This window comes from Capra hircus (assembly GCF_001704415.2).
Source record: "Capra hircus breed San Clemente chromosome X unlocalized genomic scaffold, ASM170441v1, whole genome shotgun sequence".
Lineage (NCBI taxonomy): Eukaryota > Metazoa > Chordata > Mammalia > Artiodactyla > Bovidae > Capra > Capra hircus.
Genome location: NW_017189516.1, coordinates 612,712 through 640,184, shown reverse-complemented (window position 1 = coordinate 640,184; position 27,473 = coordinate 612,712). Strand labels below are relative to the sequence as shown.

The 27,473-nt window shown below is 38.4% G+C and overlaps 1 protein-coding gene and 1 pseudogene across 1 annotated transcript in view; one reads left to right on the top strand and one right to left on the bottom strand.

Annotated features, from left to right (window-relative positions):
- Positions 1 to 8,321, bottom strand: part of BRWD3 (bromodomain and WD repeat domain containing 3) — a 160,128-nt gene extending 151,807 nt beyond the window's left edge. Inside the window, exons 1-4 of the mRNA XM_005700591.3 lie at positions 8,051 to 8,321; positions 7,863 to 7,921; positions 7,630 to 7,659; positions 7,166 to 7,225 (exon numbers count right to left, since the gene is read on the bottom strand). Of these exons, the coding sequence (XP_005700648.2) occupies positions 7,166 to 7,225; positions 7,630 to 7,659; positions 7,863 to 7,921; positions 8,051 to 8,081 (180 nt within the window). The 5' untranslated portion in view covers positions 8,082 to 8,321. The remainder of the gene's footprint in view (positions 1 to 7,165; positions 7,226 to 7,629; positions 7,660 to 7,862; positions 7,922 to 8,050) is intronic.
- A 190-nt stretch (positions 8,322 to 8,511) lies between these two features.
- The window catches only part of LOC102174820, a 42,207-nt pseudogene continuing 23,245 nt past the window's right edge, over positions 8,512 to 27,473 (top strand).

The window sequence follows — 27,473 nt, the reverse complement described above, 5'->3', positions numbered from 1 at the left end:
CACCAGGCTCCTCCATCCATGGGATTTTCCAGGCAAGAGTACTGGAGTGGGGTGCCATTGCCTTCTCTGGAATAAAACACAAAGGGTCCCTAATCTCAGGGGGCCAGGCCTGCACCAAGAGCTATATTTGAAATACTAATTTTCAGATGGCCATGATAGTATTTTTACTTTGGCGTTTTGAAATAATAGGATCAGACAAGTAACCAAAAAATGAAGAAAACAGAATTGTGTATTTTATTTTCTAACTAAAATCATGACTACACAGGAAAAATGAAGAATGAAACTGAGAACATATGCTCAAGAAGTAAAATGCAACATTTTATTTGAGATTCAAAATGTTCTTTTTTTCTGGTGGAGGAGGGGGAAGAGAAAAAGTACATGCACAGTTTATCACAGGACTTTTTGATATCTAGGGACAGAAAATGAAACAGATTTTGAAAAATACAGCAAGGCTTTAAGATAAGCATGATACTCTGAAGTCTAAGAGCCTGAATTACTCAGGTTCTAAAACTGACTAGCTGTTACTTCTTTTGTGAGTGTGATACAGTAGAAAAGACTTGGATTTGAATCTTTCCAGCATCCCCAGGCTCCTACTTATGTGACCTGTAAAGTTATTCAGCCTTTCTGACTCTGAGCTCCCTCATCTGTAAAACAGGGAGTAATGATAGCTACTTAATATTATTTGTAAAACAAAAACAAAACCATTCACTTACGCATTCATTCATTCAGACGTTTAAAGTATAGGGATATAATGAAAGATTAAATTGCTGCCCTAAGAGAATCCATAGTCCGAGTTGTGAAGACTAGTAGATAGAAACAAATCAAATCTACAAGCGCCCAGAGGTTTAGTACAGAGAGCTAAAGGAATAAAGTACAGTACCTCATTCACACTGGGGTAGGGGTTTATGTTCAATTTCACACCTGGATTCGAAGTGAAAGTTAACAAGAGAGACAAAGAGAAAGCATTCCAGGCAAAAAGAAAACACTTTGCACAGTGCCTAGTACATATATCTCCTCAAGGTTTAAGATGTATCTCCACAACCTTAAGTTAAAAAAAAAAATCAAACACTATCTGGAGTACCATCTGATTCTGAAGGAAAAAAATGCACATACTTGTACAAAAAAAGAATGAAAGAGACCATTAAAAATTAATAGTTTATTTTCTGCTTGATACATTCCAGTAAAATATAAATGTCTACAATAATCCAATATTATCTTTATAATTTTAAAAAATTCATTTTAATATTTGATGAATTTGAAGGAGAAATGAAAAACTGAGCAGTAAAGGAAAGAAAACAGGCCTTTCCATTGAAGTAATAACACTGGTTAACAGGGTGGGCTACAGTGTTAAGACTTCCTATCACTTTCTTTTGAAAATATTAATCATTGTTCATAGCATCTTTTTATTAGTTTTAAGATTTCCTCAGAAATGAAACAGGCAGAGCAATCCACCTAGGGCTCAAGTATTCTCTGGGTTATACTGTTTCAAGAAAGTACTAAAAGTACTATAACCTTGAGATCAGATGATATCATGACAAGAACTAGGGACCCACCCACTAGAAGTTTCTCAGGAGAGAAAGGTTCAATGAAAAGAACTCCATACTAGCTAGCAGATTAGCATATGTAAAAAGTATATACCATGAAACACTTTTTTTAAAAGTTAAGAAAATTGAGCAAATAAGAACTAGCTAATTATAAAGTGCCATGGTAGGTACTAAAAGGCATAAGAAAAACACTTTCAACAAAGTAATATAAAGTACAAGAAATAAATTATCAACCATGTGTAGAAAATAAGATTAGGATAAGAAGAAATCAATCAGAAGGGTTGAGGATCCCTGCAACAAGACATGGGAAAAACATACCTCCCACTTCTTAAAAATCAGTGAATACTGTTCCAGTATTATACTGAATTATTTTCTATAATTCATAAAAATGCAAATAACACTAAATATCTTTTGATATAATGATCATTCTTTGAATTAACACAGATGCACTTCAAAAACACTCATTTGGGGCTCAATTCTGACACTTTCTAAATGCTCTTTTCTAAATGTTACTATTATATATGCCCCTTACCTTATTAAAAAATTACTAGGAAAATTGGGTAGTGATAATTAGCTAGCTAAGAAAACAAATTCTGTGATCATAATTCTTCAGATTTTAATGCTGGTCATTCAAACTCTCTGTTCTATTTTTAAAATATAGTAAAATGTAGTAACCAACTTATTTGCACTCATTTGCATTCTTTCATATTTAACTCATTTGGTCCACATAATAGCCTTGCAAAACAGGTAGGGGTTCTTATTTTATAAATGAAGAAATTGATTCTCTGCGAGGTTAAGTAACTTGCCCAGGATGGCTCAGCAAGTAATTACTACCCACAAAATTCTATTTGAAAAATGTTAAAGGCATCTCTAAAATATGACATAAATATTAAATTGACTTTAAATTACTACTTTAATCCCTACAAAAAATTTATTAATCAATCAATAACCAACATCAGTAAAACTTTAACAAAAACACACAAACTAAACTTAATAGTCAAATGTCACAAAGGTTCTTTTGGGACAAAATTTTGTAAGAAACATTCACCCAATACAAATTCTTACTCTCTTCATTTCCTTAATACCATCTCATTTGTACTGAGATACCAGTCTTCCTAGGACTGATGAGAAATCTCCAAAGGGATTTTAATCACTGAAAATGTATTCCTAGAGCCCAAGTGTTGGGGGAAAAAGCCAAGGATCAATCCACATGAATAGCTAAAACTGATGCGGCTCAAGCAAATCAGTAGTGAAGAATATCAGTTTCCAGACACTGATTGCTGTCTGCCATACCTATCATTTAGCAGTATATCCACAAGGAGGTCAAGCAGCGCATTCCTTTTGGTTTCCCACAATGCATTCTGTTGCTAACTATGGCTGTGTGTTCACATAACAGTTAATAAGTCACACATGCTTAAATTGCTTCCACACTTAGAGATGCAATAACCATGCTATTAGCACTCAAAGATTATTCTACAGTTCTCCTAGACAATTTAAGCTATTACTAGTAACTAGAGAACAAGAGCTGGGTAAGAGGAGAAAAATACAGGTATGTCTGTAATTCAAATATGGTATTTAAAAGCAGTTGGTGAGGATCAAATGAAATAATGTGAAAACATTTTTAAACTTAAGTATGTTAAATGCAGGTGTAAATTCTTATAATGGCATATATCATTATAGATGTATTACTTTTAAAGATACAAGTAAAGATTAAAATCTTGATAAAGTTTTCTTTTTTTTAATATAGCATAAAACTGCTTCAAATCTTTTCCATATAAAATAAAGGCAATACAATCTATGACACTCCAAATGTAAGCACTAATTGGGTGGTTTCAATTCTATGGATGAAAAATGCTGAATAAATGTAAAAATATACATCACACCTAAAGATAATTATGTCTCTGGTTCAGTCTTATGATAAAAGTACCCACAAAATAATTCAAAAATCTTAAGGTATGTCTTTAAAAATGTTTCCAAGTCATCTTTCCGATATGTAAAATTTGTGTATTAACAAAAACTATTCATTTAAACGCACATACACACACACACTCCTCACTGCTCTGTCATTCCTAATGATCATCCCAGTAAAGCTCCAAGGAGGAAGCAATAGAATAGTGAACAATTCAACAGGGTCACCACAAATGAAAGGACATTTGTAATTACTTAAATTATCTACCTTAAGAAGAAGCAAATCAAATTCTATTATATTGTAAATAAGTCAAGCAGAAATAAAGAAAAATACTCAGATCAAACTTCAGAAACAATCATCCTGACTTCAAATCTCTCCCTGTATTATTACAAAACTCTGAAAATTAATTTAGAATTTTCTAATGTCATAATCAAAAATGTTACAGTTCAACATATACTGACAAACATTTCACCAAGACTCTTCTTTAAAAGGCACTTTATATCCCAACATGTTGATATTTGGCTGCAAGTAGGTTTAATAAAAGAAGCGCCTTTCCTGGTGTTCCAAATTATAAGTAAAACACTAAATCAGATTTAAGAAAGAAAAAGAGGGATTTTTAGACTATGTAATAGTAACAGTAGTAATAAGTGTTGATGAAATCCAACATATTATCTTAATATTATTCTGGATAAATCAAGTTAAGCAGTATAGTTTTTTACAATTCAATTAAAAATATACATATGGACAGAAAGGCAGGATTTTTGTTTCAAGTAAGTAGTATACATGACTATGCAACTTCAATTCAGTATTTTGATATCCTTGTTTATACTCCTTTGCCTCTTTATTATGCACTTGTATTCTTTCCTTTTAATATCCCAGTACATTTTAAGTTTGAAATTTTGCAATATAATTTAACATATAAGGTTATACTAATTAATAATACTTTGTCCTAAATTTCAATCAAAAATATGTAGCTAAATCAAAGATCACAGTTTAAATCCATTGTTCTAACAGCACTTTAAAAAATACCCCAAGAAAAAAATCCATCTCTCCTACAATGAAGCCACTCAAAATCTCACATCAGATTTGAAATCATTTTTATCAACAACTGATGAATCTAGCAATCAATCTAACACTACACACTCAGTTCTCAGCCACTTCTTTTCCTTCTGTTCAAATTCTCATTCAGCTCTGTTTCATCTCCCGTTACAAAGAAATCTATAGGTAGAGCACAGACATATGACTAAAAATAAAACCTCATTATCAAAATGTATTATCCCTAGAAAAATTGGATCCTGGTGTGGAAAAATAAAAGCCTATATGTACAATATAAAAATTAAGTTAAAAACAAACAAAAAAAAATAACACTATCTAAACTAAGGATAATATAATAGAGAAATTCTGTGTATATAAAAATTAAAAATGTATAAAGAATTATAAAAACAATAAATTTAAAAGATAAAGGTGAAAATCAAGTATACACAGGAATATACAAATGGATTAACAATAATTAAAAAATAACTTGTTAAAGTAAAAGTCTCACTAACAGAAAAGAGCTAATTAAATAAACAAAATAAGGAGGATTATTTTCACCTATTAAAGCCACCAAAAGATTTTAAAAATTCATTCTAAGTATCTAGATGGTTAGATTATAAATTACTACAATCTCCTGGAGAGCAATTTTATAATATATAAAATGGATGAGACCCCCGACCTGATAACTCCACTTCAGAAATATAGCCCAGGAAAATAACTGGGGATAAAAAAGGAGAAAAAGCAGAATGACTACTTAACTATGCAAAGATACTAGTGAAAAACTGCAAGTAACCCAAATGCTCAACTAGCAATTGAGTTCTAATCACAGCAACTTAAATAAAACTGAATCTTTCCTTGCCATTAAATAACAATAGCTATTCAAATATAGGTAAGTATATGTAAAAGTGTTAAGAAAATATAAAGCATAAAATGGATACTAATTGCAAATACATGAAGACATGTCTTTACAATATAAGGAAAGGAAGTCTAGTAAACTGGGCTTTGTTTTTTTTGTTTTTCTCCCTGTGTGTGTGTATATGTGTGTGTGGTTAGAAGACTGTATTTTTAATATTTTTGATGCTCATTTCCTTTTTACCACATCAAGTTAATTTTTAAAAAGCGTTTTCCTTTTAAAAAATGCTACTTGCTTAAAATGGTGCACTTAGACACAAATAAATGTTAACCAAAAAATTTGTCGATACAGCTTAGTATGAAGCACTATTTTCAAAACCACATTAGTCATGAAGTGTTAAAACATATTGGTAGGCATTGTTGTTTTTGCCCTTTTTTGGCAGGACTTCAGTCCAACAAAAAGTTCTGACTACAAATTAAATAAACTGGAAATACATGCAGTTTTTTCAGAAATAATTTTTATCCGAGAATTTTTGCCATTAATATTAGTACAGATGATGGAGTTTATCCTTATCGCAAGTATTATACCATTTTCTGTGCTTTGCAAAACTAAAAAAATTAGATCCGGTAATTAGCATGGCTTCATTCTTGTAATTTAATACAAAGAAAAATCAAATGAACACCAAAGTAATTTAAATATTGTCTTGCTGAAAGCAAACTTTAAATTATGTTATTTATATTTAGAGTCTACCATATCCCTCCAACTTTCTTTAACTTTAATGTTCCTCCATTCGGATCTTATCGGAAGGAAAAGTGGCTGAATTTAGATTTTAGTAACATCATACCTTTCTCCTTCCATTTCCTTCCAACTGACTGTGCCAGTGGATAACAAGAGGTAACACCCACCCCTCAAATAAAAAGGATCACCTTTTTGTGTGTGTCAATGCCAAACAGAAGGTGCATTTACACTATGAATTATATCTATAAAACAAGCAACAGTCAATCCAGTGCTTTTGGTCCTTTACTAAAGTATGTTCTATTTTAAAATTTTAAAAACCATCTTTGTCTCCTTGTAAATCCCAAATCGTGCTTCATTAGTCCTCAAAAAACGCATAATCTATAGTTCTTATATAGTGAAATTTTAACTACACAAATGCGATTTAATAACGACTAAAGCAATTTTCTAAAATCTAAGATATACGATGATTATGCTATTATTCCGCAGTCGATTATCTAAACCTGGCAAATTTTGGAATTAGCTCGATGCTCCCTATTATTTTTAATTGTGCTGTTTTTCCCTAGTCCTGGGTCTGTCAATTCCCCTTCGGAAGCCCCTTCGCCGTGCGGCCCGACCGCTCCCCCCGCAAAAAAAGGCTAAGCCTGGCCTCAGTTCCCGTATTTTAAGCCAGGACCAACCAGAACCCAGTTTTCTTCCACTAATCCGGAACTCCCGGCTGTTACCAACGCTGTCATTGGCCAGCGTCAGTCCTTGGTACGTGCCCCAAGATAACCCCCGGGTTTCTCTCCTTTTTCCCCCTACAATAGGCCTTTCCTGATGTTTGTAACATATTTATAAACCACCATACGGCATCTCAGATAACCAACTCACATTCTTCAAAGTTTTCGGGTGGAAACAAACGAGGCCAAGGGGAGGGCAAGATACCTTTTCTCCGACTCGCCAAGAGGGGGGAAGGGACGTTCATCGGCTCAGCACGGAGCTCTAGAGCCGCGTCGGTAGAAGGGTTGGGGGTAGGTTGGGGATACAAGGTGGTGGAAAGGGAGTGAAGAATGAGTTGGGTTGAGTTGAAATGAAAACTTTACTCACCAGATCCTCGAAGCTTCTTCGGTGCTCTCTCCCCTCCCAGTCTAAGCGGCGCGGAATAAGCTGGGGGCCGGCAAAAAGAAAGGGTGGAGGGGGCAACGATAAAGGCCAAGCCTCTGCTCCGCATCAACCCGACCCAGCTTGGGTCCGGGTCCTCGACCCTTGGCGTCTTTATTTCTCTGGCCTGATAGCTGTTGTCTCAGAGCTAGACGAGTGTGGGGGGGAAGGAGGCCGAGGAGGAGGAAATCCTGAAAAACCACCTCCCACAGGCATAAAATGGGGTGAGTTAGGACCCCAGAGATATCCGCCCCCTTTGAGGGAAGGAGCCGGTTCACCCCTGTAGCAACAGCTATGAGTGCCCAGATCCGAGGCTCCCTCCCAGCCCTTGCCCTCCGCCCCTTACTTGCCCTCCCCTTCCTCCAGTCTCACCCAAACCCTACCCACCTCTTCCCGAAGGGGCTACGTACCTGATGCTCCTCGAGTTCCTGCACTAGCACCTGAGCAAAAGGGAAACACGGATTATGACGAGCAGCTGGGGCCATCACCCATTCCTCCCTCCCCAATTCGAACCCAGCCGCTGACTGTAGAGCTACTCAAGGCCGGCCTTTACCTCAACCACAACGAAACTGCACACTCTGCTGCCTCGATTTCCCCATTGGGACCATTCCCCAAGACTCCCAGATCTCCTTCCCCGTCTCACCTGAGCGGATTTGTTGCAGGGTCCGGATTGCAAGAATCTAGCGATCAGGTAATACAGCTCTGAGGAAAAGGGGGGGAGGTGGGAAGAGGTTGAGAGGGAGGCAAAGAGAAATAGAAGCTTTTTCAAAAGAAACTGACAGCCGCCGCGCTAAGCCCCCATCCTCTTAACCCCCGGACACAGCCACCCACCGGCTTCGATCTGGGTAGGTGCCGCCGCCATCCTTTTCCTGGGGGGGGTTTGGGGGCTTCGCTCCAGAGGGGCTGGCGGGGGAGAGTGGGGGCGCTGTCTCTATTGTGGTGAAGCCCCCATGCCCAGGAGTCCCGCCGCTTCCGCCGCACTCTGCGTCCCAGTTTCGGTCTTTCTCGGATTCATCGCATCACGTTTCGACCCATAGATATTCTAGCCCAAGAGCTGAGGAGGCGGAGGAGGAAGGAGAGTAAGAGAGAGAAGAGGAGGGAGGAGCCGAAGTGTCGGAGGGGTGGGCGGGGGCAAAGGGGGTGGAGAGAGGGGAGGGTAGAAACTGTAAGAGGTAACTGCAGCGCTCGTTGTCCGCCGCCAGGGGCACTAACGCAGCCGCCAGTCCTCCTCTCTCCTAGACGGCCACGGTTGCCTAGCTACTACTCTCAGAAGGAAGGGGAGGTGCTAACTGATGGCCGACGCTCTGGCAGCCGCCGCAGAACTCGGTGGTGACGTTCCCTTCCGCGAGCTCCTGAATCCGTTGCCCTTCCTGTGAGAGCAGTCAGGTCCTTTCCTGTTAAGGACTTTTCCCTCAGGCTGGTGATGAGGCACTTGTGAGGAGCCAACTTGACTCAGCGTCTTTCTTAGATTTCCTCACGGCAAGAAAGAGGCTTTATTTTTTTGCCTCTCTTCCACCAAAAGGAGTTTAGCCTCTAAAGGATCTTGTGACTGAGAAAGAAAAGGATCCCCTACTTCGTGGTCACTTGTTTGTCTTTAAAATGATTTTTGTACGGATGAAAATGCTGTGTAGTAAGCAGTCCAGAGGGCAGGGCTCATATTGTTACAGAGAAAGAGCAGCTATCAAATGTCCCCTGTTTCTGATAAATATTTCAGGAAGAATTTGCTGTTAGACATGAAGCATTTTATTTTTCCACTTCTGAATGTTTCAGTTCGGTTCAGTCGCTCAACCCTGTCTGACACTTACCCCATGAACTGCAGCACGCCAGGCCTCCCTGTCCATCACCAACTCCCGGAGTCCACCCAAACCCATGTCCATTGAGTCGGTGATGCCATCCAACCATGTCATCCTCTGTCGTCCCCTTCTCCTGCCCTCAGTCTTTCCCAGCATCAAGGTCTTTTCCAGTGAGTCAGCTCTTCTCATCAGGTGGCCAAAGTATAGGAGTCTCAGCTCAGCATCAATCCTTCCAATGAACACCCAGGACTGATCTCCTTTAGAATGGACTGGTTGGATCTCCTTGGAGTCCAAGGGACTCTCAAGAGTCTTATCCAACACCACAGTTCAAAAGCATCAATTTCTTCGGCGCTCAGCTTTCTCTATAGTCGAACTCTCACATCCATACATGACCACTGGAAAAACCATAGCCTTGACTAGACGGACCTTTGTTGGCAAAGTAATGTCTCTGCTTTTTAATATGCTGTCTAGGCTGTGTAAGAAACGCCGCGGGAAGAAGGAGCCACCCCTATGGACCGTTGATCAGGGCCTTTTATTGGGCGGTCACTCTCGGGCAGAACCCCCGGGGGTGGGTAAGCAAGGAAGCGAGGGGGGGAGGAGTCTGCGAAGCAAAGGGAGTCTGCCGGGTAAAGGGAGTCTGTGAGGGTGGGGAAGGGTTTTATAGCCTGGGCGGGCCTCCCATATAAGGAAGAAAACGCGGGCTCAGCGGTGATTGGTGTCCAAGGGCTCCGTGTCAGTTCCTGATTGGAGGGCGAGGGCTTCGTGTTGGCTCCTGATTGGTCGGCTTGGTTGCCGGCCCGTCTCCGGGGCTTGTCTGCAGCGCCCTCTGCCGGGACATGTCCCGACATGCCTGACCTTGCCCTGACCTCTCATCCTGACCTCGCCCTGAACCTTTCATCCTGACCTCGCCCTGACCTTTCAGGCTGGTCATAACTTTCCTTCCAAGGAGTAAACGTCTTTTAATTTCATGGCTGTAATCACCATCTGCAGTGATTTCGGAGTCCAGAAAAATGAAATCAGCCACCGTTTCCACTGTTTCCCCATCTATTTGCCATGAAGGGAATGTTTAACATGTGCCATATCTGTCCCTTTCCTATAGGATAATTTTCAGTTGTGTCTTCAAATACTGCCAAAATATTTTTTATGTTAGCCATGGATTTTTATGCATTATTTCACATCTGTATGCAAGGTATTTTACAGGTTTGGGGCAACGTTTGTTATTTAATATAAAATGCCTAACTCTTAGTATAATACTGATTTTCAGTATTTGGTTACTGGACTCTTTAAGTGATGAAAGGATTTGTAGAGTAATTGACACATATAATGAACAGACTTCTTCCCTATTTTCTCTTTCATTTCAGTTGCTCAGTCGTTTCTGACTCTTCATGACCCCATGGACTGCAGCACACCTGGTGTCCCTGTCCATCACCAACTCTTGGAGTTTACTCAAATTCATGTCCATTGAGTCAGTGATGCCATCCAATCATCTCATCCTCTGTCATCCCCTTCTCCTCCTGCCTTTAATCTTTCCCAGAATCAGGGTCTTTTCCAATGAGTCAGTTCTTTGCATCAGGTGGTCACAGTATTGGAGTTTCAGCTTCAGCATCAGTCCTTCCAATGAATATTCGGGGCTGATCTCCTTTAGAATGGACTGGTTGGATCTCCTTGCAGTCCAGGGGACTCTCAAGAGTCTCCTCTAACACCACGGTTCAAAATCATCAATTCTTCCTTGCTCAGCTTCCTATATAGTCCAACTCTCACATCCATACATGACTACTGGAAAAACTATAGCTTTGACTAGACGGACCTTTGTTGGCAAAGTAATGTCTCTGCTTTTTAATATGCTGTCTAGGTTGGTCATAGCTTTTCTTCCAAGGAGCAGGCATCTTTTAATTTCATGGCTGCAGTCACCATCTGCAGTAATTTTGGAACCCCTCAAAATAAAGCCTTTCACTGTTTCCATTGTTTCCCTAACTATTTGTCATGAAGTGATGGGAACAGATGCCATGATCTTAGTTTTCTGAATATTGAGTTTTAAGCCAGCCTTTTCACCCTCCTCTTTCACTTTCATCAAGGCTCTTATTTTCTCTTATGTAATGTCATGTTCCCACCTCAAGCCCTGACCGAAAAGTACTTAATGGAAGCTGAACCTCATGAAACCAGAAATGCTGTTTAAGCTGCTTGTACTATTTACAATGAAATATTCCGATTTGAAGGTTCTCCTTTTAAGGTTAGGGCTGAATTCTTAGGAATTTTATTTCCTCCCACAGAGCTCAGCCAGTGACCACAGTGGGCCTAGAATTAAATCATACTGACATAAACTTAGCATACCTTGGTTAGCTCTCACTCTGGCCATTATTTTCCCTCAGAGAGAACCACACAAGATATGTGATATGATAGGTCTATCTTAGGTCATTATGCTCTTGTACTTGATAAGATAAATGCCATTAACTAAAAAAAAATCAGATATTGAAAAAATATATAAGCCCTATGTAAGTAATTGCCAGTAGCTCAGCAAAACACCAGACTGAGTACATTTTACAGATCAAGTATAATATATATAACAGTTAACATTAAGCCATTACCATATACAAAGCACTTTACATAATTTATCTCATTTAATTTTTATAATGACACTAGGAGGTAGTTTCTATTGTTATCTGCATTTTACAAATGATAAAAATACTGTATGACTTTGGACAACTCACTTACATATTCTTCATGTATAAAATGTAATAGTACTTGCCATCCCACTTCAAAGGAACTGCTGTAAAAGTAATGTGAATATATTTGTGTCATATTTCAAATTTTATAGGGCATTGTTATTTCCATGATCCTCAGTATCAACCTAGATGCACACAGGAGAGAAAAAGCACTCAGTGATTTGAATAGAAAAAGTTTAAGGTACAGAATTATTAACAATAACAGAAAATAACAGAAGATTGGAATAATGAGGAATTACCTAATAAAGTGTAATGAGAACTCAAAAAAAGAAAAATAGAAATAGAAGACACAGTATATAATATAATGTGCTCATGGACTGTGGTCTGTCAGGCTCTTCTGTCCATGGAATTTTCCAGGCTCGAATACTAGAGCTGGTTTTGATTTCCTACTCCAGGGGATCTTCCCAACCCAGGGATCAGGTCTGCTGTCTCCTGCATTGGCAGGCAGATTCTTTACCACTGAGCCACCTGGGAATCCCCGCATCTGTTTTTTAGAATAAGGCTAATGCTTTGAATTATTTTGTTGCAATTAAAATCACCTGTGGGGCACCCCTGGTGGCTCAGTGGTAAAGAATCCACCTGTCAGTGAAGGAGACGGGTTCGATCCCTGATCCAAGAAGATTCCACACACCTCAGAGCAATTAAATCCATGTGCCACAACTATTGAGCCTGTGCTCTAGAGCCTGGGAGCCACAAATACTGAAGCCCACATGCCCTAGAGCCTGTGTTTTGCAAGAAAACCCAGCACAGACAAAAATGAATAAATAAATAAAATTATTTTAAAAGTCACCTGTGGCTAAAGTCTTATCCTTGTAGCTCAAGGCTTAATTGGGAGAAGGAAATTGTTATAAATTAAAGCAAATATGGATTTATGTAGAAAGAGTCAGGAATGTTTACCTGATAGGTGTGTTAGTTACAAGGGCTGCCATAACAAATTATTGGGTTGACCAAAAAGTTCCTTTGACTTTTAAGTAAAAATTAAAGACACAGTTTTCATTTTTACCAAGAAATTTATTGAATAGTGTGTTGCCGTTTTGTTCCACTACTTTCTGCCATGTTTCAGGTAACTTCATAATCTCATCTTCACAAAACATTTTATCTTTTTGAGCAAAGAACTGTTCCAGGTGCCTTTTTACAGTCTTCCAGGGAATTGAAATTTCTTCCATTAAGAGAATTTGTCAAGACTGAAATTAAATGGATATCTGAAGGTGCAGTGTCTGGTAAATACAGTGGATGAATTAGAACTCCCAGCCAAACTGTAACAGTTTTTGCCTAGTCATCAAAGAAACATGCAGTCTTGCATTATCCTGATGGAAGATTATGCATTTTCTTCTAATTCCAGATGCTTATCATTAAGTGCTGCTTTCAGTTGGTCTAACTGGGAGCAGTACTTATTGGAATTAATCATTCAGTTTTCTGGAAGGGGCTTATAATAGAGGGCTCCCTTCCAATCCCACCATATGCATCATATCACCTTCTTTGGATGAAGATCAACCTTTGGTGTAGTTGATGGTAGTTCATTTCACTTTCCCCACCATCTCTTCCATTCCACATTGTTGTACAGTTTCCACTTTTCATCACTGGTCACAGTTAGTTTAAAAAATGGAATGTTTTTGCTACGTTTCAGTAGAGAATCATATGTGAAAATAATCAAGAATGTCCCCCATCCCCCTCCCCCAACTTAACTTACTGCAACCCAAGCATTAAAGCGATTAACATAACCAAGCTGGTGCAAATGATTTTTGACACTTAATTTGGATATTTTGGGTATGTCAGCTATCTCCTGTATTATCTAACATTGATTGCTCTCAATTAATGTCTCAATTTGATCATTATAAACTTCAACTGGTCTACCTGACTATGGAGTGTTTTCCAACCAGAAATCTCTAGCACGAAACTTTGCATACCACTTTTGACACATTTAGTTAGTCACAGCACCTTCTCTATACACTGCGCAAATCCTTTTTGTGTGTTTCAGTTGCATTTTTACATTTCTTGAAATAATAAAGCATAATATGCTGAAAATGTTGCTTTTTCTCTTCCATCTTCAATATTAAAATGGCTACACAAAAATATACCTATTTTGATTTTTTTAAAATTCATGCTGATATGACAGCCGTCACAATACAATATAACAAAATTGTTCCAAATGAAGTAAAAGACAACTTAACCACTATGAGAGCCATATTAAGGAAACTACCAAACAAACGTTTTGTGGTATTTAACCCAATACTAAAAACTGGGCAGTTTAAAATAACAGAAATTTGTTTTATGAGAGTTTTGGAGGCCAGAAGTCTGAAATTAAACTGTCACCAGGCCAGAGTTCCTCAAAATTTCTGGTGAAGATCCCCTTTTTCAGCTTTGATGGCTCCTGGTATTCCTGGAAATTATGGTTGCCTGACTCATATCTCAGGCTTCCCAGGTGGTGCTAGTGTTAAAGAACCTACCTGCCAATGCCAGAGACTTAAGAAAGATGTGAATTTGATCCCTGGGTTAGGAAGCTTCCCTGGAGGGCATGGCAACTCACTCCAGTATTATTGCCTGGAGAATCCCATGGACAGAAGAGCCTAGCGGGCTATCATCCATAGGGTCACAAATAGCTCAACACCACTGAAGCGACTTAGCATGCTTGAACTCAAATTTCTGCCTCTGGCTTCACATGGCCTTCTTCCTTGTGTATCCTTGAGTTAAATGTCCTTCTCTGTTCTCTTACAAGAATACCAGTCATTGGGGTTTGATCCCATCCCAAATCCAGAATAATCTTGAACACCTTAACATAGCTACCTCTGCAAAGACTCTATTTTCAAACAAGGTCATATTCGCAGGTACTGGAGGATAAGGCATAGACATATTTTTTGGATAATGCATAACTAAACCCACAAAATATTTATTTTATTCTGACTCTCTAAAAATCACATTTTAAGGGATGATCAAAGTTGAAAATTTAGTACTTCTCCCCAGGATGGCCAAAAAGAAAGAAAAAAAAAAAAGAAAAGATAGGAAATTCTGAGATGGAGGGACAGAAGTGGTAAATAAGGAGATTAAGAGACTTTCCTGGCTTTCCAGTGGTTAGGACACCATGCTTTTACTGCCATGGGCCCAAGTTCAATCTCTGGCCAGGGAACTAAGATCCTGCAAGCAACTCAGCACTGCCAAAAGAGTTTAAAAAAAAAAAAAGATTAATATAACAAACTTTGTAAATAAATAGTTGCTTTCTTTTCCTGTCTCCATTTCTTAAAATAACAAAATTATATATTATGATAATTAAAATAACATGCTCTTACATTAAAAACATATCACATGCATTATAATATGTTATTAATAATTTATTTTAACACATGCATAGGTGTAATATAACAAAAATAGAGAAAAAAGAAGAGAGAATAGAACTATAAAAGAGTATCATTTGTATATCTCGAAAGAATGAATTTGGTATAAGAGCAAACTGTATTCTCTTAAGAGGTACACAGTCAGCCCTAGATGAACCACTAAGAAAATAACTTTAAAAATAGTGAAAAAAAAATAAAATTTTTAAGTTCAAAAAATATTAAAATTCCTCTAAGAAGTATTTGCTTAGTGCAAAAGAAAGGAAAAAAGTAAGAGTAGGACAAAAAAGACATGAGATATATAGAAAACATATTAAAATGGCAGACATAAATCTAACTACATCAATAAAAACATTACATGTGGATGGATAAGTTTCACTTCTGGCATGATAGCATGAAGAGCTTTGTAGACCAGCTCCCCAGTTACACTAGTAAAAATTATAAAATGTAAACAATCATTTAAAATTTCTGAAAATGGTCCTAATGGCATAAAATAATAATAAAAAAACACATGTTGAAGAAATCTACTAAAACTTTAATAACAGTGAAAGTTTATGCTATTTGAACCAAGACCCACCTCCTTCCTCTGCCTACTGAAGCTTATCACTGCGGAGTAGAACAGCCAAGAACACAGGGCTCCCTCTCCCCTTGCTTCTCAGTTGAAGGGCTATATTCTTGTGTGGGAAAGGACATAAATGTTTCTCACACTTCTTTCAGCTACCTATTGCTGAGACTAACTTCTGAATAACCAAGAGGTGGTAGCCCCCTTCTTTTACCCAACCCCCAGTCATGGGACTACATCTTGAACATGATGGGTAGTATTGGGAATACTGGGGCCTTAATCAACCTTGCACCAGATTGAGGCACAGGAGATATATGCTAAATAGGCAAGGCAAAGAGACCTAGGCCTGTTGCTCCCTTCCTACACAGAGCACTCATCTCCAAAAGCAGAGATGTCAGAGAGAAGTATGCTATTGTCCTGGCCCTTAGTACCAAAGCTGTAGCTCAGATATTTTGTCCTAGGGGAAAAACTGGGCTAAGAATAGAGAGTTCTTAATCTTCACCCGGAAGAACTGATTTCATTTGCAACAGAATAAAGAAATTCAAACATAAAAGCACTCTAAAAAACAGTGAAGATAGTGGTAAAAGAGGATTTTAAGAAAATTGGTATATTCTTTGGAATTATGGGCTAAACCATAGGCTGATTAGCTTGCAGAAAAGAAGCATAGGAAAAAGACAACTGAAAAAAGCCCTCTTGGGAATTCCCTGGTGGTCCAGTGGCTAGAATTCTGCACTTTCACTGCAAAAGGCCCAGATTAGGTCCCTAGTTGGGGAACTGAGATCCCACAAGCTGTGTGGTGAGGAAAAAAAAAAAAAAAACTGTCTCCTGAAGTCAGAGCAAATCTCAAACACTAGCTTAGGGAAATACCTCTTCAAAGGAACCCAAATTTGACTGGATCAGACTGTGAAGCAATAATACCCAAGGGTATTGTTGAAAACAGTAGAGCAAACAGCAGGCAAATAATGAAATTTAAGAGCTGGTAGTGGTTAGAGAAAGAGACAAAGAGAGCCCTGCCAAAATTAGTGCCATCCCAGGATGATTGTATGCGTATTCAAAGCTACACCCTCTGAGGGTCAACATCAAGGTCTTCACATAGTGAAGTAAACACGCACATAACAAAGACATGGAGGTAGGGGAAAAAAACAGTACCCAGAGTTACTGCAATATGTCTAAAATGTCCAGTTTCCATTAAAAAAAAAAAAAAAGACATGCAAAAAAATAGGAGAGTATGAACCATACACCAGAATAAAAAGGGGGGGGGGAGGCAACAAAAACTTCCTGTGAAAATAATCAGATTATATTAGATTTAATAGCCAAAGCCTTCAAAGTAACCATTATAAATATGCTCAAAAAACTAAAGGAAGCCATGATTATAGAAGGAAAGTATGGCATCAATGTCACATCAAATAAAGAATATAAAGATAACATATTTCTAAAAAATGGAGATTTTGGGTTTCAACAGAACAACAACTAAAATGTAAAACTCACTAGAGGGAACAAGAGTATATTTGAACTGGCAGAATAAAAAAATAGCAAAATGAAAATAAACAAGTAGGACTACATCAAACTAAAAAGGTTCTTCACAGCAAAGGAAGCAACAAATTAAAAAGGCAACCTACTAAATGGGAGAAAATATTTGCAAGTTATATATCTCATAATAGGTTAATATCCAAGTACATAAAGAACTTATACAATTCATTAACAGAAAACAAACAATTTGACTTAAAAATGGGCAGAGAGGGAATTCCCTAGAGATCCAGTGGTTAAGACTCAGTGGTTTCAATCCCTGGTCAGGGAACTAAGATCCCCCAAGCCACAGGATGCAGGGGGGAAAAGGTGGGGCGGGGGGGGGGTGAGAATCTGAATAGACATTATGTCAAAGAAGACATAATAGTTACATAAAAAGATGCTCAACACTACTAATCATCAGGGAAATGCAAATCAAAACCACAATGAGAAAAAAAGAAACACAATGAGATATCACTTCACACCTGTTAGAATGGCTATCATCAAAAGAAAAGAAATAACAAGTGTTAGCTAGGATGTGGAGAAACGGGAATCCCTGTGCACTGCTGTGGGGAATGTAAATAGGTGCAGACACTTTGGAAAAAGGTATAGAGTTTCTTTTTAAAAGCTAAACACAGAGCTAGCATATGATCCAGAAATTCTGCTTCTGGGTATTTACCTGAAGAAAATGAAACCACTGTTTCAAAAAGTTATATGCACTCCCAAGTTCATTGCTGGACTTCCCTTGTGGCTCAGCTGGTAAAGAATATGCCTGCAATGCTGGAGACCTGGTTTAGATCCCTGGGTTGGGAAGATCCCCTGGAGAAGGGAAAGGCTACCCACTCCAGTATTCTGACATGGAGAATTCCAGGCCAATGCAGGGGACATGGATTTGATTCCTGGTCCAGGAAAATTCCACATGCCTTGGAGTAACTAAGCCCTGTGGGCCACAACTACTGAGCCTGTGTGCCTAGAGCCAGAGCTGGGCAACAAAAGAAGCCACCACAATTGCACACCACAAGTAGAGGGTAGTCCCCACTCACCAAAACCAGAGAAAGCCCTCATGCAGCACTAAAGACCCAGTGCAGCCAAATATTAAAAAAAATAATAATAATTTTTTTCCAGATCATGATTTTATTTTATTTTTATTTTTTTTTATTTTTTTTACATTTTCTGTTTATTTTTTTTTAATTTTTTAAATTTTAAAATCTTTAATTCTTACATGCATTCCCAAACATGACATTTCTCCAAAGAAGACATACGGATGGCTAACAAACACATGAAAAGATGCTCAACATCACTCATTATCAGAGAAATGCAAATCAAAACCACAATGAGGTACCACTTCACACCAGTCAGAATGGCTGCGATCCAAAAATCTGCAAGCAATAAATGCTGGAGAGGGTGTGGAGAAAAGGGAACCCTCCTACACTGTTGGTGGGAATGCAAACTAGTACAGCCACTATGGAGAACAGTGTGGAGATTCCTTTAAAAATTGCAAATAGAACTACCTTATGACCCAGCAATCCCACTGCTGGGCATACACACCAAGGAAACCAGAATTGAAAGAGACACATGTACCCCAATGTTCATCGCAGCACTGTTTATAATAGCCAGGACATGGAAACAACCTAGATGTCCATCAGCAGATGAATGGATAAGAAAGCTGTGGTAAAAATAATAATAATAATAATTTTTTAAAAAACAAGTGCCAACATATGTGGCTTGTGAGTATTAGAAGGAAAGAAGAGTGAGAAAAGAGAGAATTTTAAAAAATAGAAAAAATGATGACTGTTTATTGAAAAACAGTACTGAAAACATGCAGGAAGCTTAGTGAACTGCAATTAGGAAAAATGCAAAGAGATCCGCAAATAGTCACATTATAGTAAAAATTCTGAAAGATAAAGAGGAAGCCTTGAAAGCAGCAAAAGAAAAATGATTATGTCTTACAAAGGATGATTAAAAGCTGATTTCTCATCAGAAGCAATGGAGGACAGAAGGCAGTGGACAACATATTTAATGTGCTCAAAGAGAAAAAAAAATAAAGGTGAATACTATATCCATGAGAACTATCTTTTAAAATGAAGGTGAAATAAAGAAATTACCAGATAAAAAGTGAGAGAATTTGTTGCTAGCAAACCCATATTACAAAAGCTATCAAGGTGTCAGGAAGCATTTAACAGGAGGCTTCCTGTGTGCTGTTTTGAATCTGTCAGGACTCCTCTGTTCCTTATTAATTCCTGAAGGAGAGGCAAGCCTCTCCCGGGACTGAGGGATCCAGGCATTTCCTTCATTAGTTTTTCAATATGGTGATAAGTACCCTCCTCCTTCTCGTAAACCATACGGTAAAAGTGATTGTTTACAACTCTCTCTCTAATATGGATTGCCTATGTTTTGTAAGTCTGGAATTTTAATCTTTATCTGAGAATAACTACCTTGTAAGACAGTATATATGCCCACACCATGTTGATCAAAACACCTCTGCTCCATCAGAGCTTTGGTCCCCATGTCTTGTTTTCTTTTGCTCTCTCTTTCTCTCTCTCTCTCTTTTTCAGGCTAATTCTCTGGAGTGCAGAGGCCCTCTGGGTTCACTTTCCTGCCCAGGCTTCTAAGACCCTCTCGAGAAGGCACTCTGTGCCTTCACCCTCCTCGAGTGGGCGCCTGAGGCCTTCGTGAATAGAGCAAGCCCCGTGTCAGGGACTTTATTGGTTTTCTGTGTAAACCAAGGAATATCAGCCTCTTTCTCTCTCCTTTACTTTCTTATCGTCGACTCCGGACCACCAGGTTCCAGTCCATTAAAAGACCTCAACACAAGGGAAGTAATTTGGGCTGAAAGCAACTGAATCCAGATTGAAAAAAAAAAAAATCAAATCCACACAGAAAATAAAACTCAATGGCAAAGATAACTGGATAAATTACAAAAGACTGTAAAAATATATAGTTCTCCTACATTGTTGAATTATTTTATGATTGTGTAAAATAAAATGTTTAGCATATCACAAATAGAAGTGTAATATATTCGCAGATAACAGCAAACAGAAGGTGAGGAACAAAGCTTCATTGGGTTAAGAATGTAATACCATAGTGAGTCAGATATGTAGGAACAAATGCAGAGTGCAAGAAATAACAAATAATCACATTAATATCACAAAAGCTATAAATATATACTAGCTCTTCTTCACTTCTTTAAAAGATTAAATTATATAAGGTAATGGTTATAATAATATGTTGTATGGATTGAAAAATTTATAAATGTAATATGTTTAACATCACAAAGGGGGAATGGAGTAGAGTCATAGAGGAGTAACATTTCTATATCTCCACAGAATTAAGTTAGTATAAATCTTAAGATGATTCTAATGATTAATAATGTACATAGTAAGCTTCAGAACCACTATGGAAATAACTCCCCAAAATGTAGTGAAAATATTATTAAAGAAATTTGAATGCTGCATCATAAAATATTCACTTTAATGAAAAAGAAAGAAACAAATAGAGTAGAGTGACAAAAATGAACAAAAAGTAAAATGATACAACTGTTGGTAGGAATGTAAATCAATGTAGTCAGCATGGAAAACAATATACATTTCCTCAGGAAATTAAAAAAGAACTAACATATGATCCAGCAATCCCACATCTGTGTATATATCTATAGGAAATGAAATCACTTTCATGTTCATAACATTATCCTCAATAACCAAGACAGGGAAACATCCTAAGTGTCAATCAACAAAGGACAGAGAATATCTGGTATAACCTGGCTGTCCAGTAGGAAGGTGTCCCAAGCTTCCAATGCAGGAGGTGCAGGTTCGATCCCTGGTTGGAAAACTAGGATCCTATATGCCACACAGTGCAGCCAAAAAATGAAAAAAAAATCTGATCTATACATATATATAACATTATTCATCCATAAAAAACATTATTCATCCATAAAAAAGGAAATTCTGCCATTTGAAACAGCGTGAATGAAACTTGAGAGCCTTTTGCTAAGTGAAAGAAGTCAGACAGAGAAAGTCAAATACTGTATAATCTCGTATATTTTTTGATTCACATTTACATGTGAACTTAAAAAGGCTAAATATAAAAACAAGAGTGGAATGATGGCTGCCAGGAGCAAGGGAGTAGGAATATAAGGAGATGTTGGTCAAAGGGTGCAAACTTCCAGTTATAAGATAAAGAAGTTCTGGGGATCTAATTGTTGTGTTAAGTTATTTTTAAGTAGAGCCTCAGTGTCAGGTGGTGAGCCTCAGCTCAAGAAAAGACCACAAGACGATTAAAATAGAGAAGTTTTGAGGGCCTCCCTGGTGGACTGTGAAGAAAGCTGAGCACCGAAGAATTGATGCTTTTGAACTGTGGTGTTGGAGAAGACTCTTGAGAGTCCCTTGGACTGCAAGGAGATCCAACCAGTCCATTCTGAAGATCAGTCCTGGGTGTTCTTTGGAAGAAATGATGCTAAAGCTGAAACTCTAGTACTCTGGCCACCTCATGTGATGAGTTGACTCACTGGAAAAGACTCTGATGCTGGGAGGGATTAGGGGCAGGAGGAAAAGGGGAAGACAGAGGATGAGATGGCTGGATGGCATCACTGACTCGATGGACGTGAGTTTGAGTGAACTCCAGGAGTTGGTGATGGACAGGGAGGCCTGGAGTGCTGCAATTCATGGGGTCGCAAAGAGTCGGACACGACTGAGCAACTGAACTGAACTGAACTTACTTTCATCACCAGTCATATCCACAATTGGGTGTTGTTTTTGCTTTGGCTCCATCTCTTCATTCTTTCTGAAGTTATTTCTCCACTGTTCTCCGGTAGGATATTGCGCACCTACCAACCTGGGGAATTCATCTTTCAGTGTCCTAGCTTTTCACCTTTTCATACTTTTCATGGATTTTCAAGGCAAGAATACTAAAGTGGCTTGCCTTTCCCTTCTCCTGGGGACCACGTTTTGTCACAACTCTCCACCATGACCCGTCTGTCTTAGGTGGTCCTACACAGCATGGCTCATAGCTTCATTGACTTAGTCAAGGCTGTGGTCCATGTGATCAGTTTGGTTAGTGTTCTGTGATTGTGGTTTTCATTCTGTATGAGCTGAACTGAACTGAACTGGCAGTCTACTGTTTAAGACTCTGCCCTTCCACTGCAGGGGGCACAGGGGGCACAGGTTCAATTCCTGATTGGAAACTAAGATCCCACAAGCCTTGCAATGTGAGTCCATCAAATAAAAACAAAAACTAGTGAAGTTTATTCCTCATAAGTCCTGGAGGAGGTACATAGCATGCCTCAAGGGACCATGTGTAGCACGACCTAAGATCCATGCCCTTATCAGAGTCCGAGGGTGCAGTGTTTTGAGATTTCCAAGCTAAAGCCAGACTGATCAATTCAAACCAAAAAGAGAAGGAGCTTGGTCTGTTTTACAAGGGTTTTATCTAAGGAGTGCACAAGGGGAAGGCTCTGCGAGGTGGTGGGGACTATTTATCACAAGGGCCTTTAGGGCAGTCATGTTAGGAACTTGTAGTTGCTTGTGACTCTGCAAGTTGTTTCTAGGGCAGGTACTCCCAGGAAGACCAAGACCTAGTATCAATTCAGGGACTCTGGATGCCACTTGGCTACACACAATGGATACCAAGGAAGCGATGTTGTAGAGTACTTTAAACCCTCAACACTAATGTACAACATGTGATTATAGTTAACAATACAGTATTGTATGCTTGAAAGTTACTAAGAAATCTGAAATGTTCTTACTATAACAACAAAAATTGTAATTATGTAAAGGATGTGTTAACTAATCTTATATGATAATCATTTCACAATACATATTTGTATCAAGTCATCACATTATACATCTTAAACTTACACAATGTTATATGTCAATAAGGCTGGGGAAAAACTAAAATGATATGTAAATCCAAATATATCAACAAAGCCATTAAATATGAAGGATTAAACAATCCAGTTAGTCATACTGGATTAAAAAAATTATCCAACTATATGCAGTCTGTAGGTAAAACACTTTTGATTCAAAGATACAAACAGATTAAAATGAAATGGATTGGAAAATATATATCATGCAAACAGCAGTCACAAGAAAGTTGGAGTCTATACTAATATCAGAAGAAATAAAATTAAAAACAAAAAATGTTACTAGTGATAAAGAGGGACATTTTATGATAGAAGTTTCAATACATCAGAAAGAAGTATATTCTAGGCCATAAAACTGACCTTAATGGACATTGAGTTTAAGCAAACTCTGGGAGATAATGAAGGACAAGGGAGCCTGGTGTGGTGTAGTCCATGGGGTCACAAAGAATCAGACATGACTGAGCGACTGAATGTCAATAATTTGTAAAAGATAGAAATGCAAGCAGTCCTCAACTTAGGTTGGTACTTATGATTTTTTCAACTTTTAAATGGTGTGAAAGAAGAAACTATACTTTGAATTCTGAATTTTGATCTTTTCCTGGGCAAGCAGTATATAATACAATACTCTGTCATGATGCTGGGCAGCAGCAGTGAGCTGCAGCTCCCAGTCAGGTATGCAATCACCAGGGTAAACAGCTGATACATAAGATTTAGTACCCACACAATCATCTGTTTTTCACTTCCAGTATAGTATTCAAGAAAATACATGAGATATTCAACACTTCATTGTAAATAAGCTTTGTGTTAAATAATTGTGCCCAAGTATAGGATAACGGAAGTGCTCTGAGCATGTTTAAGGTAGGCTAGGCTAAGCTATGGGCTTCCCTGGTGGCTCAGAGGTTAAAGCGTCTGCCTGCAAGGTGGAAGACCCGGGTTCAGTTCCTGGATTGGGAAGATCCCCTGGAGAAGGAAATGTATTCTTGCCTGGAGAATCCCATGGACGGAGGAGCCTGGTATATTACAGTCCACGATGCTCAGTAGTTTAGATGTATTAAATGCATTTTTGACTTGCAATATTTTCAACTTATAATGGGTTTATTAGGATGTAACTCCACCATAAGTCAAAGAAGGTCTGTAACACAAATGATGTTCTCTGACCACAATCGAATGAAATTAGAAGTCAATAACAAACAACATTGTACAGTAATTATCCTCCAATTAAAATAAATCATTTAAACTAAAAAAAATTGGAAACTTAAAAATATGTGGAAATTAAACAGCACACTCCTATATTACCAAGGAAGAAGAAATCAAAAGGGAAATTTTATATTCTATTTTATCTATTCGTCTATTTGATGAAATCACTGAAATTGTATTTCTCCCAAAGAATATTTATCTGATGATTGTTGCATTTAAATAAATTGGATTTCTTTTTAAAAGAAATTGAAATGTGAGCTACATTTCTCTTTTATTATGAACCAGATTTTAGGGACAGTCCTTGTCCATGTTTCAAGAGGTAATATATGTGAAATGTCAGATATTCTGATCTTTTAAGGAAACAAGTCTTTGAGGAAATAAGTACCTAATGATAAAACACGATGTTTATAGAATGACTTCAGTTCAGTTCAGTTCAGTTCAGTCACTCAGTCATGTTCGATTCTTTGTGATTCCATGGACTGCAGCATGCCAGGATTCCCTGTCCATCACCAACTCCTGGAGCTGGCTCAAACTCATGTCCATTGAGTCAGTGATGCCATCCAACCATCTCATCCTCTGTCGTCCCCTTCTCCTGCCTTCAATATTTCCCAGCATCAGGGTCTTTTCCGATGAGTCAGTTCTTCGCATCAAGTGGCCAAAGTATTGGAGTTGCAGCTTCAGCACCAGTCCTTCCAATGAATATTCAAGAATGATTTCCTTTAGGATGGACTGGTTGAATCTCCTTGCAGTCCAAGGGACTCTCAAAAGTTTTCTCCAACAACGCAGTTCAAAAACATCAATTCCTTTATATATAACTCTCACATTCATACATAACTACTGGAAAAACCATAGCTTTTATCAGAAGGACCTTTGTTGGCAAAGTAATGTCTCTGCTTTTTAATATGCTGTTTAGGTTGGTTATAGCTTTTCTTCCAAGGAGCAAGCCCATGAACAGTATGAGAACCCCATGAACAGTATGACTTCAAAGAACATCAACACCTTCAGGAGAAACTTTAAATTTCCTTGCATGCAGTTATAAACTCAGTAAACGATTGCTAACTAGATGAACAAGAAGTGAAAATATTGATTCTTTTCATCGACTTCAGTAGTAGTCTTTGCACAAAATTTCTCAAAACTTCATTCAAATTCATTTTGTAGACATCTGAGGGTATCTGTGAACTACAGAAATATACTTTAAATAATTGATTGACTTTAAAATTGTATTACTCTGCTTTCACAATGTCCTCTCTATGACATAATTTTCAAATGAAAATAGTGTTACCCTCATTGTTCACTTTCTTCTTCCCATTGTAGGCTTCCTTGTAGCTCAAATGGTAAAGAATCTGCCTATGATGCAGGAGACCAGGGTTTGATCCCTGGGTCAGGAATATCCTCTGAAGAAGGGAATGGCAATCCACTCCAGTATTCTTGCCTAGAGAATCCCATGGACAGAGAAGCTTGGCAGGCTACAGTCCATGGTATTGCAGAGTCAGACATGACTGAGCAACTAACACACACACACACACACACACACACACACACTATTCACTAGACTTGGCTCTGAATTACTTTTTTTTTTTTTAATTTTAAAATCTTTAATTCTTACATGCGTTCCCAAACATGAACCCCCCTCCCACCTCCCTCCCCACAACATCTCTCTGGGTCATCCCCATGCACCAGCCCCAAGCATGCTGCACCCTGCGTCAGACTATCATGTAAGAAATGAATTACTTTTGAAATATCTCCAAAACTGGTTTCACCCTCAAAAGATAATGTTGTTATTGTTCAGTCGCTAAGTCATGTCCAGCTCTTTGCAACTCCATGAACTGTATGCACCATGCCAGGCTGCCCTGTCCTTCAGTATCTCCAGGAGTTTGCTTAAACTCATGTCCATTGAGTCAGTGTTGCCATCTAACCTTCTCATCCTCTGTCACTCTCTTCTCCTTTTGCCTTCAATCTTTCCCAGCTCAGGGTCTGATGAGTTGGCCCTACACATCAGAGGGCCAAAGTGTTAGAGTTTCAGCTTCAGAGTCAGTCCTTTCAGTGAATATTCAGGGTTGATTTCCTTTAGTATTGACTGGTTTGATCGCCTTGGAGTCCAAGGGACTCTAAAGAATCTTCTACAACACCACAATTTGAAAGCATCAATTCTTTGGCGCTCAGCCTTCTTTATGGTCCAACGCTCACATCCATACATGACTACTGGAAAAACCATAGCTTTGACTGCATGGGCCTTTGTCAGCAAAGTAATGTTTCTGCTTTTTAATAAGTTGTCTCTGTGTATGCTAAGTTGCTTCAGTTATGTCTGACTCTTTGCAACCCTATGCCTATCAGGCTCCCTCTGTCCATGAGATCCTCCAGGCAGCAATACTGGAGTGGGTTGCCATGTCCTTCTCTAGGGGATATTCTTGACACAGGGATGAAAACTGCATCTCATGTCTCCTGAATTGACACGTGAATTCGTTACCATTAACACCTCCTGGGAAGCCCCTCCTTTTCTAAATCTAGCCCATACATCTGGAAGTTCTCAGTTCACAAACTGTTGAAGTCTAACTTGAAGGATTCTGAGAATAACCTTGCTAGCATGTGAAATGAGCACAACTGTTTGGCAGTTTGAACGTTCTTTGGCATTGCCTTTCTTTGGGTTTAGAATGAAACTGACCTTTTCCAGTCCTGTGGCTACTGCTGAGTTTCCCAATTTGCTGACATATTGAGTGCAGCACTCTAACAGCATCACCATTTAGGATTTAAAATAGCTCAGCTGGAATTCCATTACCTCCACTAGCTTTGTTCATAGTAGTGCTTCCTAAGGCCCACTTGACTTTACACTCCAGGATGTCTGACTCTAGGTGAATGACCACACCATCATGGTTATCCAGGTCATTAAGAGCTTTTTTTTTTTTTTTTTTTGGTATAGAGATCTCTTCAAAAAATTGGAGATACCAAGGGAAAATTTCACACAAGGATAAGAACAATAAAGGACAGAATGGGCAATGACCTAGCAGAAGGAAAAGAGATTAAGAAGTGGTGACCAGAATACACAGAACTATACTATAGATAATGTATCACTTGTCACTGAGACTGTCCAAAACTATTTAACTTAAGTTTGAAAAGAATTGTAAAAACTTTAGAGTGTGTCCTAGTGGTGGTTTTACCATGCTAAGTGCATAGCCATAGTCCTGTTACTTCTCCAATTTCATTAAAAATACTTTAGATTAACTCAATGAAGCAAAATCGTATGAAATGTATCTAAAGCAGCGCTTAGGGGGAAATTTAAAGTTGTAAATGCC